The sequence below is a fragment of the Brassica rapa genome, chromosome A03 (genome assembly GCF_000309985.2).
Source record: "Brassica rapa cultivar Chiifu-401-42 chromosome A03, CAAS_Brap_v3.01, whole genome shotgun sequence".
Taxonomy (NCBI): domain Eukaryota; kingdom Viridiplantae; phylum Streptophyta; class Magnoliopsida; order Brassicales; family Brassicaceae; genus Brassica; species Brassica rapa.
Window position 1 is genome coordinate 36186806 of NC_024797.2, and position 22147 is coordinate 36208952.

General features: G+C 37.8%; 1 protein-coding gene and 1 pseudogene across 1 annotated transcript; one reads left to right on the forward strand and one right to left on the reverse strand.

Annotated features, from left to right (window-relative positions):
* The first annotated feature begins 5702 nt into the window (after window positions 1-5702).
* On the forward strand, window positions 5703-20641 carry LOC103848181 (subtilisin-like protease SBT2.4). The gene is made up of 10 exons (XM_009125141.3): window positions 5703-5930; window positions 6137-6281; window positions 6580-6992; window positions 7269-7364; window positions 7469-7538; window positions 7620-7902; window positions 18710-19053; window positions 19462-19729; window positions 19806-20078; window positions 20168-20641. The coding sequence occupies exons 1-10, from the start codon at window positions 5704-5706 to the stop codon at window positions 20575-20577; spliced, it is 2529 nt and encodes an 842-aa protein (XP_009123389.1). The 5' UTR covers window position 5703; the 3' UTR covers window positions 20578-20641.
* Window positions 8032-17438, reverse strand: LOC117132748 (annotated as a pseudogene).
* Window positions 20642-22147: the final 1506 nt, after the last annotated feature.

Consider the following 22147-nt stretch of genomic DNA (forward strand, 5'->3'; position numbering starts at 1 on the left):
AATATATATTATGTTGTTTAATATTATGTTTTAAAGAGAGGTTATCTTTTTAACATCAAAACTGTTTTTTGTGAATTTTAGTTTTTATGAAATCATATTATATAAATATTTTTTTCATAAAATATCTTTTCTTTCCTTTTTTAAATAGTATTTTCGTTTTTTTGATATATGAAAATTTTCTTTTTATTATAAATGTTATTTAGAAAAATATAAAAAAGAAAAATAAAATTTAAAAGTAAATTGGAATAAAATATTTTCGTTTTTGTAAATATTATTTTCGTTTTTATTATATGAATATTTCTTTTTATTATATATGTTATTTACCAAAATATAAAAAGGAAACTAAAATCTAAATGGAATAGATTATTAAGTATTTTTAATAATGGCAATTTGAAATAATAGTTTAATTCATTAAGGTTACCTATGTAAATAGCCGTCGTAAGAATTAACGTGAGTGTGACACGTAAGAAACTGACTTCTCAAATAGTATTGTAGAGATATATAAAAATAGTAAAAAGTAAATATCTAAAATATCCAAACAATACTCACAACACCAAAAATACTTGAAATATTTATAAATATCCATCCAAATTTTCAATTAAAATAAATTTTATCTTAATTTTAGGTATTTTGGAATACATTATTCAAATTTATATGTTGTATATGATTTTAATGTTTCAATTTTGAGAAATTTTAAGTATATTTGAATTTTAAAGTTTTAAAAATGATTTAAATGGGTTATCAAAACCCAAACCAAACCCGCAAAGATTTGAAACAAACCCGAACCAGATTTATAAATACATGAATGGAGCTTATATCATCAATTTCAAAAACCCAAAACCTGAATAGATCCGAATCAAACATGAATGTGTATCCGAATGCCGCCCCTAAGTCTTCTGATGACTTCATCACCCACACAATCGATAGTCTCAAAAGTAAGGATGGGCACAAGTTAAGTACTCACTAATTTCCAGGTATTTGCTACTTGGCTTGGCTCATTCAAGTAGTTTGATTTAGTATTTGTACTAGGTTGTTCGAATCAAGTACTCGAAGAAAAAATTAATACATGGAAATTACTTAACTTGACTTGTTATTTGTCAAATCAAATACTTGTCTATAAAATACTTGATTACTTGCAAGTATTTGAATTAAAAATACATGAAACAAAGACTTTTTAACTAGAAAGAAGTTTTTTTAACGAGTAACCATTATTTTAACGAGTAACGAGCATTTTAATGAGTAATATGTATATCTAGTAGATAACAAGTAGTATCTTTAAAAACAAATAATGAGTAACGGGCCAAGTAGCAAAGCAAGTATGAAAAAAAATGATTGATTCTCGACCCGGAATTACAAGTAATAAAATTTGTTGACTTATTATTTAGCTTGATAACACCAAAAACTTGATTTTTCAAGACGGGTACAATGCAAGTAACTAGTATAAGCCAAGTACAAAGTAATCATGTCCAGCCCTACTCAAAAGTGTGTTCACTGACCGTGATTCTTGCAAATTTTCAAAGATTCACAAATCTTCGAAGAGACACTATGAAACTTACTACTATATTTGCTCCTGCTTACACTGCTTTAAAGCTTTGCAGATGATAACCAGAAATGTTAGGTAGATCTAGACGCATTTCTGGAAAGATTAAACCTTGATTGCTTGTTACAGAATACCCTTGAAAAAAGAACTGCATCTATGACCTTTACTAATAAACAAGGTGGACCGCCCGTACGTATGTGAAGGCATTAACATTAATATTAAATTGATAATTACATATTTACAACTATATAATACTTATGTTACATGTATATGGTTGATATGAAAGATTTGATGTTACATATTGATATTTATACTATGTTCATATGAACAAAGAATACATTAGAACGTTTAGAAAACGATCACATTTAACACTAATATTAAAACATCAGAAAAATATAATTGAGAAAAAACAAATATTTCACGCATAACCCCAATAAAAAAAATCAGCCATAAAATATAAAAGAGAGATTTGAATTACCTGAGATTTATTATCATTGGTTTCATTGTAACAGCAGAGATGATTTACAGTTTCCTTCTCTAAGCCTTGAGTCAGAAAATATGTAATTCTAACAAAAATATTTAAAGATGTAAACAATCCCCAAAAGATAACAAATTATATAAATGATAGGACAACGTCAATGAGTTTCAAAGTTTTTAAAAAGCTTTGAGATTACCTTTAGCTCTCAGACGTACCGAAGAGGATCACGCACAATAAATAAATAGCACTTGATTAGCATACACATCTTATATTCTATTCTTGATAAGTGGTTTAACTTTATAGAAAAAAAAGAATTACCTTTTTCGAAAGGGATGATGAGTTCCTGGATAAACAGAGTCGTTTCTTTTTGTTAGTTGAATCACTACTGATGCAAAAATATAGATAGAGATACAACATGGAGAGGAAGAGAATAAAAATAAACGGAGAAGAAGAATCCCCTATAAAATTCCCAGTAATTGTGTTTCCGTTTATGAGTTACTTATTGATTATCATACACTTGCGCAAGATCACAAAAGTAGAATTTAAATTAGAACGATCAAAAACATATGAAAACTTAAAAGATAGATGCGTGAAACTAATGGGGGTGGCGTGATATTTATATAGCAAATTAGTTTAAGTTTCTAAATGACTCAGTTTTCAAGAGAAGTTATGAGATAGAATATCCTCTAATAAATTTTAATTCAGCCATGAGATAGAATATCTTCAAATAAATTTTTAAAGATATTCTGGTTATAATATATACATAATTTTGGTAACTCAAATTTTGTTATATATATATATTTAAATATCAAATGCATGATATTAGGAAAGAAGATATCTCGTTAGTTGATTGCAACTCGTTTTTGATAAAACAAATTCCACTGTAAGGATTTAAATAATAGATAATAATGAAAGAATAAGGAATTTTAACGTTAAAATCCCTCAAAAAGTTTGTTTTGGGTAAAAACCTCCAAACTAAGTATTTAACGAAAAACCCCCTAAACTAACTTTATTTGATGAATTAAACTCTAACAGGTCATAATTACTATTACTACCAGTAAATCTTTAGTTTAGGGATTTCTACACTAAGTAAACATAGTTGAGGAATTTTACCATTGAAAATGAAAAAAAATTCAAAAAATTGTAATAGGAGGATAAATTTTCAAAATACATTTTATAAATTAATGTATAAGCTTCTATAAATGACTTAGAACCTCTTATAATAATTTAAAACGTATGATTTTTATATATGTATTTATAATTTTATAAATGATTTATAAAACATGCATTGAATTATTAGACATTAATAGTTATTATGATACTTTATATACAAATATAATTCTTTCTTTACGATATAAAATCATTATATCAATTCAAATAAACACTTTTGTTTATTATTTTATGTAATTTATAAATATATAAAAAAATGATCGCATTATTACTCTTTCAAAGTTTCAACAATTAGTTACCATAAATAATTATTTCTAATATTATGTAGATTATTTGGAAAGTGATAATTGAATTATCCTTTCCTTTTAGATATAATTATAATAAATAAATTAAAAATCATCGGTCAATCAAATTATAACAATTTGAAGAGTTCATTTATGATCAACACGTAATAAAAAGTCACTTATGTGACATTTCAATCAATATATGGTCGGATTTCTATTTTTATAAATAATTTATAACACTATATAATTAATTTTAAAATTCTGATAAATTTATTCTATAAGCAACGATAAATAATTTAAAAATCGTATTAATAAACATGTTTGGATTTTGTAATATTTAAAATACTTATTATATAATTATATTCGAATACAATTCATAAAGTAGAGTATAAAACTATTATAATTATCTTAATTAAAAATACTTCATTATATTTTATAGTTTATAAATATTAAAAGTAATAAATATAACATTATTAATCTTTCTATAATTTCGAGAATTAGTTGCCATAAATTGTTATTTGTAATATTATTTAGATTATATGGCAAGTGATATTAAATGTTTTTAGACTTACCTTAAATTTTTAGATATAATTTAAATAAATAAAAATTAAAAACAATCGACCAATCAAATTATAATAATTTTTTTGAAACTTCAACTATGAGCGACACGTCACCAAACCTCACTAAAGTGACTTCTCTTTTAATAAATAGGGAGTATAAATTATTTTATATATTATAGGTTTATAACATATTATGAAATAATATATATATATATTGAATAATTAAAAAGTCATTATCTACTACTTATATAATTAAATTAGTGCGAACATATAAATAAATTTTATAGATCGAAAAAATATTTTTTCTATTTGATATGATATATAATTAAATTTAAATGATAGTAACATATATATATGGTATATTTTAATATTAATATTTATTAGATGATACTTTTTGCTCATATTTTTTTTATCATTTGTATCTGTTATAGCAAAATGTCTAAATTAGTGATACCAAAATTTTCACTGTGGGATTAATGGTTTAAGTAATATATAATATTTTAAAAAATGAAGTTGTCAATATTTTTTCAAACTTTTTATCAAAAAATTGTTTAAAGTAAATTTCAAAATTAAGATATTTATGTATTTTCATATGACATATAGTTTAATTTAAAATGATACATATATTTATATATCTTTTATTTTTGATACTTATTAAATGAAACTTTCAACTTATATTATTATTTTTAATTATTTGTATCATGTCATAACAAAAATTTTAAATTATAGATCACAAAATTTGAATGTGAAACTTTTAACAGTTTTAGTAATTTATACTCATTTTTAAAAATTCAAAATATAATATATGAATAATTTTTTTAATTTTTATTATATGGTTACTATGATTGTTTAATTTATTTTAATAGCTTAAAATTAAACAAATATAATTATAATACACACTTATTTTTATCAAATTTTTATTATTCAAAATCATTAATTGTCATATATATTTTAGTCACATTAGACAATTCCGTAATCTTATTTAAGGAAATAATGAAACACATTAATAATGTATTTATTGTGGTTTAATAAAAAAACCTATTATATATTTAGACGTACCAACATATTTCTCTAAGGATTCTAAGAATCATTCTAGTGATGACAGGTGGTTACAAAAAAAAATGTTGCAATGCTTCTCAAATAATATATAGGAGATATGCTCAAGTAATTAATTTGACCAGTATTAAAAAAATAAATTCTAAGTTGCATTTTCCAAAACTCGAAATATGACATGGTGTCATAAACATTAATGAAGAAGCATAATATTGGGTCAACATAAACCATCCACTTCACCCAGACTTCACCACCCCCACTTTTACAAAACAAAACAAAAAAACATGACCCCCCACCCCCCCCCCCCCCCCCCCCCCCTCAAGGATTAATGCGAAAAGCCTAATTTTAATTTATTCAAGGAAAAACTAAAAGCAAAGGAAAAGGTTTAATTTTCTTGACAAAAAAACAAAAAGGCTTCTTTTCCCTCTATTTTGGTCAAAACTATTTTAAAGAAACTTCCTTATAAGCAAGATTCACACCTTACCAAATAGGAAAGTGGTAGTGATAATGATTTTAACGCACACAGCCTCTAATATAAAATGTTCACGTTGATATTGTGTATCGTCCAAGAACATGACTCTCATTACCCTCGAAAATATATAAATGCATCTTACACAAATGGAGAATGAGAATCTTAATAAAGATCTAATGGATACCAATCCAAGAAAACTAAGAGCCTATTGTTTCATATGGCTCATATTATGTGTACTTGTATTAATTGTTTGTGTAATATTATCCAGAGCAGAAGAAAAAGACGGAAACAATGATGATCATGTACCAAGGATTTACTCTGTTCTGGTTGAAGGTGAACCATTGGCCTTTCATGCGGCAACTAACATCAACAGGTTCAGATCAATTTGTGAATCTACTTGGTTTAATTCATCTATAAGTACCTATTTTCCCATCTTCCATGTTCTTTAGTATTCATATTTACAAACTAAAGTACATAAATAAAATCAAAATTCGATTTAGTTTCTTCCAAAAGAAGTTTGAGAGAATTATCTTATAACTGTATATGTTGAGATTGATCACATTTGATGACGGAAACCAGCAAAGCTATGGCATATGAAGCAAATAAGATAGAAGAGACTCATGAAGAAATACTTGGAAGTACACTTGAAAAAGGAAGTTATACAAAACTTTATAGCTTCAAACATATCATCAATGCTCTCGCAGTCCGTACTACTCCTTCCCAGGTCCTCCTCTTACCCACAAAAATGAAAGAAATAAATTTACTTTTGCCGGTTTGGTTTAGTGTTGACCGGTTTAGTGCAATTCGGGAGCCAAACAATGATGTTATTTATATACTATGAACGTATTACAAATTTAAATGGAAAACAAAACGTCATTAATATCTAATAATTTGAACCAACGTTTGATTTTTTTCTTTTTGTACAACTCTTTTGCATAAAATCTTTTCAACTAAATCAGTAACATAAATCTTGTAACATTTGGCTAATTTGGTTTGCTAAACCGGAAACACTAATCATGCAGGCCCAGAAACTGAAGAAGGCAAAAGGAGTGAAGGCAGTGGAAGAAGACAAAGGAGTGAAACTAATGACAACTTACACTCCCGATTTCTTGGAACTTCCTCGACAAGTCTGGCCTAAGATATCCAACCAAGGTGACAGACTTGCCGGAGAAGACATCGTAATCGGTTTCGTGGATACAGGAATTAACCCTACTCACCCTAGCTTTGCCGCACACGATCTCACCAACCCTTACTCAACGAATCTCTCACGTTTAAATTTCTCCGGCGACTGTGAGACCGGTCCTCTCTTCCCCGCCGGTTCTTGTAATGGAAAAATCATCTCCGCAAGATTCTTTTCCGCTGGAGCTCGAGCTTCCGTCGCTTTCAACGGCTCCTTGGATATACTCTCTCCTTTCGATGCGTCCGGCCATGGAAGGTATAACCATGATTCTATTATTGTTATTCTCCTAATATTGTCTTGTCCTTACCCTTTGGTCGACTATAAATATATGATTCTGTTTTTCTTAACTATATGCAATATGTGATTATCAATATACATTAGTATTATTTATAAGAAAACAATATGTATACATTAGTATTGCCGACAAAAAGAAATACACATAATACATATATGTGTGATGAATAAATCATGTTTATTAAGTGATGAATAAATTATGTATATGAGATTTTAACTTGGACGGTTTGGTTTTAGTCACGTAGCCTCCATCGCGGCCGGAAATTCAGGAGTTCCGGTGATCGTCGAGGGATTCTCCTACGGCCGAGCCAGCGGAATGGCTCCAAGAGCACGGTAAGTCATAAAACCATTATAAATACTGTTAGTTTTTATGAATTGACTGAATAATACTTCTTTTTGAAATTATTTACAAATGATATTATTATTCCGAGTGACAGAATAGCCGTTTACAAGGCAGTTTACCCATCAATTGGAACTCTTGTTGATGTAATTGCTGCCATCGACCAAGTAAAAGATACACAATACTGTTTCTTTTTTACTTAAAAGCATTAAACAAATTTCTTTACTTTCGAACTTAATTTGTCACAGGCAATAATAGATGGTGTAGATGTGCTGACACTGTCCGTAGGACCGGACAAACCACCGGTAGATAAGCCTACAGTACTCGGGATTTTTGACCTGGCGATGCTATTGGCTAGAAAAGCAGGAGTCATTGTGGTGCAGGCAGCAGGGAATCATGGTCCCTTTCCGTCTTCCGTACTGTCTTATAGTCCGTGGGTCGTCGGCGTCGCCGCAGGAAGTACGGACCGGTCTTATCCGGCCTCTCTCATCCTCGACGGTGGCCAGACCGTTCAGGGCGTCGGACTTTCAGGTATATATCTAACTAACTTCTTCAAATAAAAATTACTTGCATTCCATATATATAAAATCCAAGGAAAAAAACTTCATTCAAAAAAATTATTTGGCAAAGCTAATGTGACACCCGTCACTTTCGAAATAATAAAAACAATTCGATAAATAATAGTTTATGAAATCTCCATTTATAAATATAAAAGTCAATATAGTATCACAAGGCTTAAAGGCCCAATAACGATAACATCCGAAATATAAAGTATGACATAAACCGAAAGTTCGAAATACGAGATAACATAAACGATAGATAGGAGCCCAAGGCCCAAAAGCGATAAAACGATAAAATGGATAGAAGTCCAAAGCTCGATAGTAGTAAAAGCCCAAAAGCACCGGTCCGGTATAATCACTCCTGCTCATCGGTCTCACCTGAAAGGGGAAAGAAGGAGGGGTGAGCGACAGGGGAATCGCCCAGTGAGGTATGGGGATGCTAAACCGCAAACCACTGACTGAGTTCATAGCACTACTAAAATGTAGGCCTAGCTCTAGCATGAAACAAACACGGCGTCTATTACACCACACAAAACAATCAACATATGTCTAGTGGACTAGACATGCTACAACCAATGCGATAATAGTATACCGCATTTCCTTATAAGGATATAATTATATATGACTCTACAAGCGTCGTAAGTACAGTAGTCCACTCTGTACCCCCGCAATCTCCACAAACAAAGCGGCCTAGTACAAACGTCTCTGTACCCCGCTAAACACACGGCCTAGTACAGATATCTCCGTACCCCGCGATCTCTCAAACAAAACGGCCTAGTACAAACGTCTCTGTACCCCGCTAAACACACGGCCTAGTACAGATATCTCCGTACCCCGTGATCTCTCAAACATGCGGCCTAGTGCAATCACCTCTGCACCCCGCAATCTCAACACATGGACTAGCATATATAAATATATATATATTTAACAGTTCTTAACATCAATCATTTCAATCAACCGTTGAATCCTCTATTATCCTATTTCCGGTTTAACAATCAATATCAATAATGAACAAGCAAGACTCTCAAACAGACTCGATTCACAAAGACGGATCATGTTTCGAAACTAAACTTTCCATAATGGTAGTACTAAACTAGTTCGGGATTTAAACGGAGAAGCCCTCACCTTAGCAACAAGAAGACGTGGTATCTATGAACTCCAGCTGCTCAAATAGATTCCAAATCTGAAATCAGGGCGAAATTCTGAGTCGGAACGGCTTTCGAACGGTTTAAAACGGGTTTAGTCAAGGTTTACGGAAAAGTCAACACGCTGGTCAAAGGTCAACCCGGTCAACTCTGACCCAAACCGGTCAACCCTTGACCAGATTGGAATTGATTTAAACCAACCGGTTTAACTCACCCGAAATCGATTCCAATTGGACCATCCGGTTTACCTTAACCATCAATTGATTAATTAATTAATTAATCTATCTAACCGGTTTATCTTAACCGTAATCCAATTGATTTTAACCGGCGGTTTAACCTAACCAACCCTAAATCAATTTAAACCAGTCAATCCAATCGGTTAACCGAGTCACCGAGTTGACTCACCGGGTCGAATCAGCCGAGTTGGCGAGTCGTCGGCGAGTCACCGGCAGCGACGGCGGAGGGTGGCGGCGGCTTACCGGAAAATCAACGGCGGCGACGGCGGCGAGACGGCGACGCGGCGGCAGCTTCTCGGCGGCGAACGGACGGTGGCCGGTCACGGCGGCTCCGGCGAACGTTGGTCGGAGACGGCGGCGAGTGGCCGGGATGCGCGGTGGCTCCGGCGGACGGCGATGGCGCGTGCGTTTCACGCTCGTGCAGAGGCGAAACTTCGGGAGGCTCTAGCGGTTTCGTCCGGGCTCCGATTGCGGCGTGGTTGGTGTCTACGGCTTCGTCTCGACGAGAGGAACACGATGGTGGTCTTGCATGCACGAAATTCGCAGTGGTTAGGAAGTTATGGGCGATTTACTAAAACGGCCGAAACTGAACTAAATGCATGGCGGTTTTGCGGTGGTTACCTAGGGTTGCGAACGGTGGTGTCGAGCTGAACGTGATCACGGCACACGGTTGCTCCGGCGACGAGCTCCGGCGACCCACTCACTGTAAAAGATCACACCTCTTCTCTTAGCTCACTCTCTCTCTAACTCTTCTTCTTCTTTTGCATAAAGTTTGTGAGGAACTAAAGTGGATAAATGTGGGTTTTTATAAAAAAAATACCTTGGGCCTCTAGGAATGGATTTGGGCTTCGACCTGAATTCTTTGGGTTAGGATTTGGGTCATCACAACTCTCCCCAACTAATAAGGAATTCGACCCCGAATTCGAATCACGAACTGGTTCTCCAACGACGTCCGAGAATAGCTCTGGATAATCAATCCTCATCTGGGCTTCTGACTCCCAAGTCTCCTCCTGAATACCGTCTCTTTCCCAACGAACTTTGACCAACATGGTCATCATACCATGATCTGCTTTCACTTGGCGATCCAATATCTCTACTGGCTGACACGGCGCATGCAAATTTCTATCAAGATCACTGGGCGGTTGCTGCAAAATGAGCTCCGGTTCTCTCACGACTTTCCTCAAAACCGAAACATGAAACACGTCATGGAAGTCTGATAACTCTTCTGATAAGTCCAATCGGTAGGCAACTGCTCCAATCCGCTCCAAAATAGGATATGGTCCCATATATCTCGGCTTAAGCTTCTTTAGCTTTCGAGTCTTAGATCCTCCCTGAAATGTCCTCATTTTCAGGTATACCAGGTCGCCAACCTGGAACTCCAAATCCTTGCGCCGCTTATCTGCATAACTCTTCTGACGGTCATGGGCTTCCTTAAGTCGAACCTTGAGCATCTCAACTTGCTCTACCGTCTCTTGAACCATGGCTGGTTCTATCTCACGTCGCTCCCCCACTTCTGTCCAACAAAGTGGTGTGCGACAAGGTCTACCATATAGAGCCTCATATGGTGCCATCCCAATACTCGAATGATAGCTGTTGTTGTAGGCAAACTCGGCTAGAGGTAGGTACTTCACCCAACTACCTTCCCAATCTAAGACACAAGCTCTGAGCATATCTTCCAAAGTCTGAATAGTCCTCTCTGACTGACCATCTGTCTGCGGGTGATACGCGGTACTCATATGAACTTTTGTCCCAAGTGCCTTCTGAAAGGCTCTCCAAAACTCAGATGTGAACTTTACATCCCGATCCGATACAATGCTCACGGGAACTCCGTGCAATCTCACAATCTCGCTAATGTAGATCTGTGCCAACTGATCAGCTCTGTCTGTCTTTTTAATCGCTAGGAAATGGGCTGACTTGGTAAGTCTATCCACGATCACCCATATGGCATTTTTCCCTCCTGACGTGGTCGGCAAACCCGTCACAAAATCCATAGTTACCATGTCCCATTTCCACTCTGGCAAAGGCAGATTCTGTAATAACCCGCTAGGCACCTGATGCTCGGCCTTAACCATCTGACATGTTTGACACTGTGATACAAATGAAGCAACATCCCTCTTCATACCCGGCCAATGGTAATATCGCTTCAAATCCCTGTACATCTTCGTATTCCCTGGGTGGATAGAAAAATTCGAGTGGTGTGCTTGCCGTAAGATCTCCTTCCTTATCGGCTCATTATCTGGCACACAAACCCGCTTCCGATACATGAACATCCCGCTGGAGGCTGTATGATAACCAATACTCTCCATCTCGATCTGCTTACACAAAGCTTCATCATTATCTTGGGCTTTGCGTATCCTCCACAGTAAATCTGCCTGCTCCGCAGCCTCAACGCCAACTGTCTCTCCCTCCACGGTAACTGCAAACAATCTGAGGCTAGCAAGTGTCCCAGCAAGCTCTTGAACCTCTTTGGTTCCCGATACATCGCTTCTGCGCCTACTCAAGGCATCCGCCACATGATTGGCTTTTCCCGGATGATATGCGATCTCCAAGTTGTAGTCTGCTAACAACTCCATCCATCTACGCTGCCTCAAATTCAAGTCCGCCTGCGTAAATATGTACTTCAGACTCTGGTGATCCGTGAAAATCTTCACCTTCTCTCCATATAAGTATGACCTCCAGATCTTCAATGCAAATACAACTGCTGCCAACTCCAAATCATGCGTAGGATAATTGGCCTCGTGAGGCCTCAACTGTCGTGATGCATAGGCAATGACCTGACCCTCCTGCATCAGTACACATCCTAATCCGGTGCCTGACGCATCAGTGTAAACATCATATGGTATCCCTGGCCTCGGGAGTACCAAAACTGGCGCATGGGTCAGCTGTCGCTTCAACTCACTGAAACTCCCCGAACATTCCTCTGTCCAATCAAACTCGGCGTCTTTTCCTGTTAGCCGCGTCATTGGCTTTGCAATGCTAGCAAAACTGTTGACATACTTTCTGTAGTATCCTGCCAAACCAAGAAAAACTCCGGATCTCCGTTGCACTCTTAGGTGTCGGCCACTCTGAAATGGCGGTAATCTTCTCCTGATCTACGGCAACTCCTGCTTCTGAAACCACGTGACCCAAAAATCCAATCTTCCTCTGCCAAAAGCTACACTTACTCAGCTTGGCAAACAACTGATGTTCCCGAAGCTTACCCAACACAATCCGCAAATGTTCAGCATGCTCTTCTCTACTCCGAGAATAAACCAAGATGTCGTCGATGAAGACGATCACACACTTATCCAAGTGCTCTCGAAACACATCATTCATGAGCTTCATGAATGCTGCCGGTGCGTTCGTCAACCCAAATGGCATCACCACAAACTCGTAATGTCCATAACGTGTACGGAATGCCGTCTTCCGCACATCTCCCTCAGCTATCGCAATCTGGTGGTATCCCGAAGCCAAGTCAATTTTAGAAAACCATGAAGCTCCCTGCAACTGATCCAACAACTCGTCGATACGCGGGAGCGGGTACTTATTCTTGATGGTTACTTTGTTCAGACCTCTATAGTCGATACAGAGTCTAAAAGTCCCATCTTTCTTCTTCACAAACAACACTGGTGCTCCCCACGGTGAAGTACTCGGTCTGATAAACCCCTTATCAGATAGCTCCTCCAACTGTTTTTTTAACTCTGCCATCTCAGTTGGTGCGAGACGGTATGGAGCTCGTGAAACTGGCGTTGCTCCTGGCTCTACTTCTATCGTAAGAACGTCCGCTCTAGCTGGTGGTGGCCCTTTTAAAGCCTCAAAAACGTCCTCGTATTCGGCGACCACTGGAATATCATGCAGCTTCTGCTTACCGTCCTCCTTAACCATCGAAATAGTTGCCAAAAATCCCTCTGCTCCACCCTCCAATAATTCTTCTGCACGCAACATGGAGACGATAGGAATTTCCCGGTGTGTCTGAATGCCCTCGTAAATGATCTTTCCTTCTTCTTTAGGGATATTAACTCTTGCCTTCGGACAATCCAAGACTACTCGATGTCGCGACAACCAATCCATCCCAAGTATAACATCGTATAAGCTCATCTCCAACTCCGTCAAATCTCCGAGCAGCTCAACTCCTCCCAGAATAACTGGTACATTGTGATGAATGCCAACTGCTCCCAACTTCTCCGTGCCGGCAGTCTGAATCTGCTTAGCCTTCGGTTCGAAGTCACTCCGAAAAGACCAAGACTTGACTAAGCGCGGACTCACAAAACTATGAGATGCTCCCGTGTCGAATAAGGTATAAGCTGACTCTCCTCCAACCGAAATCGATCCTACACGAGGTTTTTACTAACTACACATGATAACCACACACCAAAAATATTCAAAGACAATAAGTATGGAAAAGTCACATACCCGCTATCGGCTCAGCTCCCTGGGGATCTCCAACCGCAAACACGCGTGGAGCGATGGCTGGACGCTTCGGTGGTGGTGGAAGCGCTGCATTGCCCCTCCTCGGACAATCTCTGTAAATGTGACCAGGCTGGTTGCATCCGTAACAGTTCCTCGCTGCCACTGCTGGTGCTACTGCCGCTGCTGGCACTGCAACCTGAGTACGTGGCGGCTTCCTACAATTCTTCGAGATATGCCCAAACAGACCACAGTTAAAGCACTGGAGACATTCCCCAAAATGCTGGCGACGACAACGCCCACAATGGGGTACTCCAGTCTGTTCCCAAGTCCTCTTCTGTGATCCCGAAGTCCCTCCGGCCTTAGGCTGAACTCCTTTGGAGAACTTCTGTTCCTCTACCATGCATTTCTCTTGCACAGCCGCCTTCTCTACCAGATCCTCCAAACTGGTGTAGGTAACCACACTGCATCTACCACGAAGCTCTACTCGCATCCCATCTAAGAACCTCCTGATCAGATCCTCCTCATCAATGGTGTTACCCACAAATCTGCGGAGTTGGTTAAACTCCCGCTCATACTCCCTCACAGACTTTGCTCCTTGCCTCAAATGCTCGAAGTCATTCTTCTTCTCATGCAAAGCTTCTCTCGGAAAATACTTCTTGTTGAACGCGTACAGAAAATCATCATATGTCAGCTCACCACGGTGCATCAATCTCACTCCATCCCACCAGATTGATGCATCTCCACGCAAATAAAGCTCAGCGATGTTAAGCTTGAGCCTTGGCGGGCACGAGATGGTCTTCAAACACTTATCCAAACTGTGCTTCCAATCGTGAGCAACTGTAGGTTCCGTCGTCCCACTGAAATGCTCCAAACTCACATACTTCATCTGTCCCAACACCCTGATAAATGTCTCATCAACCTCGGGCACCTGAACTGGGAAAGCAGGTGGTGGCGGTGGAACCTGAAAAACTCCTGGAACAGGCTGAACGGGAACCTGAGGATACTGCGGAGCTGGAGCCGGCTGATGTGGAACCTGATGATCATGCTGAACCTGAACAGGTGGGGCCTGCTGCATGTGAATCTGCGGACCCTGCTGCACCTGAACCTGAGGACCATGCGGAATCTGCTGACCCTGCTGAACTGCAGCCATCTGTCTAGCAACCTCCTGAGCAGCTACTCGGGCAGCCTCCTGGGCAGCTTGCTGGACTGCCTCCTGTGCAGCCTGCCTAGCCGCATCCTGAACCATCTGTCTCAAAGCATCCTGATCAATAGGCGGAGCCGCCTGCTGCGGAACTGCAGGCTGGACATGCTCGTCCTCAGCCTCAACCTCTCTAGCGTCTCTGACGGTCTGAGTACGAACAACTCTCTTCCTAGGCGGCATCTGAAAGGGAAAGCGAAAAAGTAAGCTTCTGTTGAATTCTTGATACAACATTTAAAGAGGAGAGATACCGAACGAAAAGGTGCTATTTATTTTTGTTTTCAAAATTCCCAAATCCCCGAAAATATTTTGAAATCGTCTAAAACCGTTAAAATCGAATAAAACCAAATAAAACCAAGTCTCCAAAATCGCCATCCCGGGTCGGAGCCGGGACGGAACCCCGCTCTGATACCAAAACTGTGACACCCGTCACTTTCGAAATAATAAAAACAATTCGATAAATAATAGTTTATGAAATCTCCATTTATAAATATAAAAGTCAATATAGTATCACAAGGCTTAAAGGCCCAATAACGATAACATCCGAAATATAAAGTATGACATAAACCGAAAGTTCGAAATACGAGATAACATAAACGATAGATAGGAGCCCAAGGCCCAAAAGCGATAAAACGATAAAATGGATAGAAGTCCAAAGCTCGATAGTAGTAAAAGCCCAAAAGCACCGGTCCGGTATAATCACTCCTGCTCATCGGTCTCACCTGAAAGGGGAAAGAAGGAGGGGTGAGCGACAGGGGAATCGCCCAGTGAGGTATGGGGATGCTAAACCGCAAACCACTGACTGAGTTCATAGCACTACTAAAATGTAGGCCTAGCTCTAGCATGAAACAAACACGGCGTCTATTACACCACACAAAACAATCAACATATGTCTAGTGGACTAGACATGCTACAACCAATGCGATAATAGTATACCGCATTTCCTTATAAGGATATAATTATATATGACTCTACAAGCGTCGTAAGTACAGTAGTCCACTCTGTACCCCCGCAATCTCCACAAACAAAGCGGCCTAGTACAAACGTCTCTGTACCCCGCTAAACACACGGCCTAGTACAGATATCTCCGTACCCCGCGATCTCTCAAACAAAACGGCCTAGTACAAACGTCTCTGTACCCCGCTAAACACACGGCCTAGTACAGATATCTCCGTACCCCGTGATCTCTCAAACATGCGGCCTAGTGCAATCACCTCTGCACCCCGCAATCTCAACACATGGACTAGCATATATAAATATATATATATTTAACAGTTCTTAACATCAATCATTTCAATCAACCGTTGAATCCTCTATTATCCTATTTCCGGTTTAACAATCAATATCAATAATGAACAAGCAAGACTCTCAAACAGACTCGATTCACAAAGACGGATCATGTTTCGAAACTAAACTTTCCATAATGGTAGTACTAAACTAGTTCGGGATTTAAACGGAGAAGCCCTCACCTTAGCAACAAGAAGACGTGGTATCTATGAACTCCAGCTGCTCAAATAGATTCCAAATCTGAAATCAGGGCGAAATTCTGAGTCGGAACGGCTTTCGAACGGTTTAAAACGGGTTTAGTCAAGGTTTACGGAAAAGTCAACACGCTGGTCAAAGGTCAACCCGGTCAACTCTGACCCAAACCGGTCAACCCTTGACCAGATTGGAATTGATTTAAACCAACCGGTTTAACTCACCCGAAATCGATTCCAATTGGACCATCCGGTTTACCTTAACCATCAATTGATTAATTAATTAATTAATCTATCTAACCGGTTTATCTTAACCGTAATCCAATTGATTTTAACCGGCGGTTTAACCTAACCAACCCTAAATCAATTTAAACCAGTCAATCCAATCGGTTAACCGAGTCACCGAGTTGACTCACCGGGTCGAATCAGCCGAGTTGGCGAGTCGTCGGCGAGTCACCGGCGGCGACGGCGGAGGGTGGCGGCGGCTTACCGGAAAATCAACGGCGGCGACGGCGGCGAGACGGCGACGCGGCGGCAGCTTCTCGGCGGCGAACGGACGGTGGCCGGTCACGGCGGCTCCGGCGAACGTTGGTCGGAGACGGCGGCGAGTGGCCGGGATGCGCGGTGGCTCCGGCGGACGGCGATGGCGCGTGCGTTTCACGCTCGTGCAGAGGCGAAACTTCGGGAGGCTCTAGCGGTTTCGTCCGGGCTCCGATTGCGGCGTGGTTGGTGTCTACGGCTTCGTCTCGACGAGAGGAACACGATGGTGGTCTTGCATGCACGAAATTCGCAGTGGTTAGGAAGTTATGGGCGATTTACTAAAACGGCCGAAACTGAACTAAATGCATGGCGGTTTTGCGGTGGTTACCTAGGGTTGCGAACGGTGGTGTCGAGCTGAACGTGATCACGGCACACGGTTGCTCCGGCGACGAGCTCCGGCGACCCACTCACTGTAAAAGATCACACCTCTTCTCTTAGCTCACTCTCTCTCTAACTCTTCTTCTTCTTTTGCATAAAGTTTGTGAGGAACTAAAGTGGATAAATGTGGGTTTTTATAAAAAAAATACCTTGGGCCTCTAGGAATGGATTTGGGCTTCGACCTGAATTCTTTGGGTTAGGATTTGGGTCATCACAGCTAATTTCTTTTCTGATTAAATGCTTAAGTTGCAACACTAAAGACAACAAATTAGTTTTATCAAAACTATTGACACCACACGTTCATTTATTTACTTTTGAGATTATCTGTTTGCATATATATATATATATATATATATTTTTTTTGTTTGAATACATTTTTAATTTATAAGAAATACATTATGGTATTAATTGATATATTTGATAGTAAAATGCCATTTTTTGCAAGATTTCTAAAACATTACTGAGATAAGTCATTTTCAACATTTAATTCCTAATTATAATATAACCATATTTTTATTGAATTTCTAATCCATATGTTCTTACATACTCATAACATTTTGGATCTAGAGTTTTTTTTTCACCCCATAGAGTGAACCTGTAGATATACCAACCCATAATATATTGTTATTTCATATTCTATATCTTTTAAAAATGAAATAAAATAATAGCTGCACAAAACACATTGACGGACAAACTTGCACGTGGTGCGAGGAGTTCTCCTTCAGCTATGCTTTATGTTGATTCTATCCCACCGGTTTGGCTTGCTGAATTGGTTCAATAGTTCTAAATGTTGTTTTCAAAAAAAAAAAATAATAATAGTTTTTCAAGTTAATTATATTAGGTTTTAAAAATAAAAAAATAAAAAATAGTAGTAGCTGCAAAAAAAAATATTTTTAAAAATATTTATAACACTTTCAGCAAAGCATTAAACTTTAAACCCTAAATACTAAACTCTTGGTTAAACCTTAAATTCTTGGGTAAATCTTAAACCTTTGGGTAAATCCTAAACCCTTGGATAAACCCTAAACCATAAGGTTTTATGGTTTACCCAAGGGTTGGTATAGTTTACCCGAGGGTTTAGGATTAAGGGTTTAGTATTTTTAAAATTTAGTGTTTAATGTTTATGATTTAGGATTTAAGATTTATCCAAGGGTTTAGAGTTTAGTATTTAGGATTTAAGGTTTAATATTTTGCTGACAGCGTTATAAATATTAAAAAAAAAATTATAACTAGTATTATTTTTATTTATTTAAAACATAATATAATTTGACAAATACTTGTTATTTTTTTAAGATATGAAATATGAAATAACAAAATACTAAGTGAACCTAGTGGATCTATGTTTAACCTAGTTCTAATATTTTATGATGGAACAAAAAGGATAATTACTTTTTTTTTCATTTTGAAATTAAAGGCCCAACTCTCGGAGCTCCTTTCCTTCGACACAGGCTAGTCTTAGCCAGAGACGCAGTTAGAACCAACGGCTCCGTTCCACGAACCATAACCGGAGACGTGGAAGAATGTCAGCGACCGGATAACTTTGATCCGGCGAAGGTTCTTGGAAGTATTGTGATTTGTACATTTTCGGAGGGCTTCTTCAATCAAATCTCGACAATTCGAGCCATCACCCAAACCGCCACGACCCTTGATTTCATGGGTTTCATACTCATGGCCAACCCTAATTTCGGGGACTATGTTGCAGAACCTACGATATTTTCCTCACCTGGTATTCTAATCCCTAAAGTATTAGATTCCCAGGTAACTTTTATCTCTAATTCCATCAAATAACTGAAGAAATGACAATATTTCGTTATATATTTGGATCAGAGCGCTACCATAGGAAAATAACTCTGCGTAACATATCTATGAAAAATTGTAGACATAAATAGTTTTTAAACTCGGCCAATTAATCGGATTACACATAAGTTTAGGTAACTGACTTGTCAGAGTATATAGTTTAGCAAATATATAACATCCATTTGTGATCTTTGTGTGGATGACTGACTATATATTATATTAGTATATAAATGTATTTTTAGTATATAACAGTTAACGGGTACAACATTGTAGAAATAAAATTCAGTGATCACATAGGGACCATTTGACTTGGCATGAACATGTTTCCATGAAGTTTCACTACAAATATTAAGATTTTATTCATGTTAGCTTATTATGAGGTACTACGAAGAGAAAACTTACAGAGACAGAGGAGGGGTAGTAACACAATTTGGGGCACGAGCCAGGATCAACGAAGGCCGGAACTCGGTGTTCGCTGGAGAAGCACCGGTTGTGAGCAGATTCTCGTCGAGGGGCCCGGCTTTTATAGATGCAAATCAGAATCCTTTGGACGTCCTTAAGCCAGATATTCTTGCACCTGGTCATCAAATATGGGGAGCCTGGAGCCTTACTAGTGCCTTTGATCCTAATTTCACAGGTTTTTACTTTTACACCCTTCATGTTGGTGTTGTGTATCCTATCAAATTTACCACTTAATTTTTTTTCGTGAGCAGGACGGAGGTTTGCAATATTGTCCGGAACGAGCATGGCGGCTCCTCATATAGCGGGGATCTCTGCACTGATAAAGCAGCTTAATCCTTCTTGGACCCCGGCCATGATTGCCTCGGCAATTTCCACCACGGCCACAGGATACGACAGTTCAGGCGAAGTTATGTCAGCGGAGTCTTATGGAATCGGTGAACTGTTTCCATCTAATCATTTTGATCATGGCGCTGGCCATGTTAATCCCGCTAGAGCCTTAGATCCTGGGCTGGTTTTACCCACAGGTAAATATTTCTATTTATCATGTCGGAGAAAATTGATAGTTAAAACCTTGGGGGTAGTTTTCATAATACTGTTCGGCATATTGGACCAGGTTTTGAAGACTACATCAGTTTCTTGTGTTCACTGCCAAACATTAACCCGGACGCAGTTCGATCCGCAACCGGAGCCTGGTGCACCACCAAGCTTAGCCACCCTGCGAATCTTAACCATCCATCAGTGACTATATCTGCTCTTAAAGGGCCACTTGTAGTGAGAAGAAGTTTCCAAAATGTCTCCAACAAAACCGAGAGATATCTTGGTTCAGTTGTACCTCCCAATGGTACAATCGTACGATTAAGCCCATCTTGGTTTACGATACGGGCACAGAGAATCCAAGATGTTGACATTGAGTTCAATGTTACAGAAGTCCTAAACCAGTTTACGTTTGGTGAAATTGTTCTTACCGGAAGCTTAAATCATATTGTAAGAATCCCATTGACGGTTAAGACCATCCCGTTATAAAAACATTGCTCTTGCTTGATTTATTAGAGTCCCATTCCCATACAAAAAAAATCTCTTTTTATTATTTGAGGAGCATTTTTACTAATAAAGTAATAAGTAATCTTTACCTTCATGTGTAATTAACAAAATATTATTACTTAGGTTCATCATGAGAGCCCTTCTTACATATTTTTTTTTTTAAAACCCTCTATTGATGTAATGCCATTGCTCACTAAAACTATATATGTATTTTACTTTATACTATGAAAGGCCCTTTGTATATGAATATATAAACATGACGATACATACATAAATATAATAGAAGTTTGGTTTATAACTTTATATATGAATAACTGTAGAATACATAGTAGATATGTATATTCTATGCATTATAATAGAAGATCTTATATATCTATCAATATATATATATATAAAGATGTTTGCTTCAACTCCTGTGCGTCGTCCACGTCGGATCCAGCCTGGAATGTCGAGAAACATGACGCTGACACGTGTCACACTCTGCAAAACTATGCTTTTCATTTACGAGATATGTTTAACATTTTGTGGGCTACACTTAAATGGGCTTTCTGTTTAACTCAGACTTTTGAGCCAGAAGCTAGAAACACTTATATTGTCTTCGTCAGTTTCACACCCAATTTTAGGGTTCATACTCCTCTTTGATCTCTGACGACGCCGGTGTTCTTATACATTATTTGAAACCAACGATGGATTTACAACAGGTTGAATTTCTAAAATAGGTTTCTCTCGACGACTTCACGGCGAATCTCTTGATCAAGCTCGGTTCGTTCCGTTTCGTCTTCTTCTTTTCTGAATCGTTACGAAATGCATTTATCATCATTAACGACCGTCTTAAATCTTCGACCACTAGAACCATGATTCCTCATTCAATGCAATCTCACTCTCTACACGACGGTGAATCTCTAACTATAAAAAATTCAGCTTTCATCCCGTGAACATCATCAGCTTTAGGAAGCTTGAGAAAAAAAAGGGCTTGAGTTTAAATGATTTTGGGTTTGCTTATTGATTTGGTTTTTGTTTGTTGATGTAAGATGATTTGGGTATTGTTTATTTATTTATAAAGTTTGAGTTTAGATGATCTTGGTTATTTTTTTTTTAAATAGAAAGCATGAGTTTAGATGATTTTCGTTTGGTTTATTAAATTTTGGTTTTGTTTGTTAGTGTAAGATTATTTTGGTTTCGTTTATTGCTTCTTGAGTCTAGATTATTGAGACTGACGAAGCTGTTTTGATTTCCAGTATCCAGTTCAAAGGTCTCGGTTACACTAGAAAGAGAGGTTGTCCAATGCTTACAAATACATCGATTTGTGATAATAACTTTTACACCGCAAGCTGTTGAACACTATAAACTGGTAAGCTCATATACAATTCCCTAAGGTTGTCCTTAAGTGTGTTAATTTTAATTGCTTACAGTAATTCTTTGCGCAGTTTATTCCGATGGGTTTCCCACGAGAACAAGCCAGGAATGATAACTTTCTTAGGTAAATACTTGAGCTTGACACGTTTCTACCGAATTTTCATATTAATTTTCTGTTTGAAATGTGAGTTGTTTG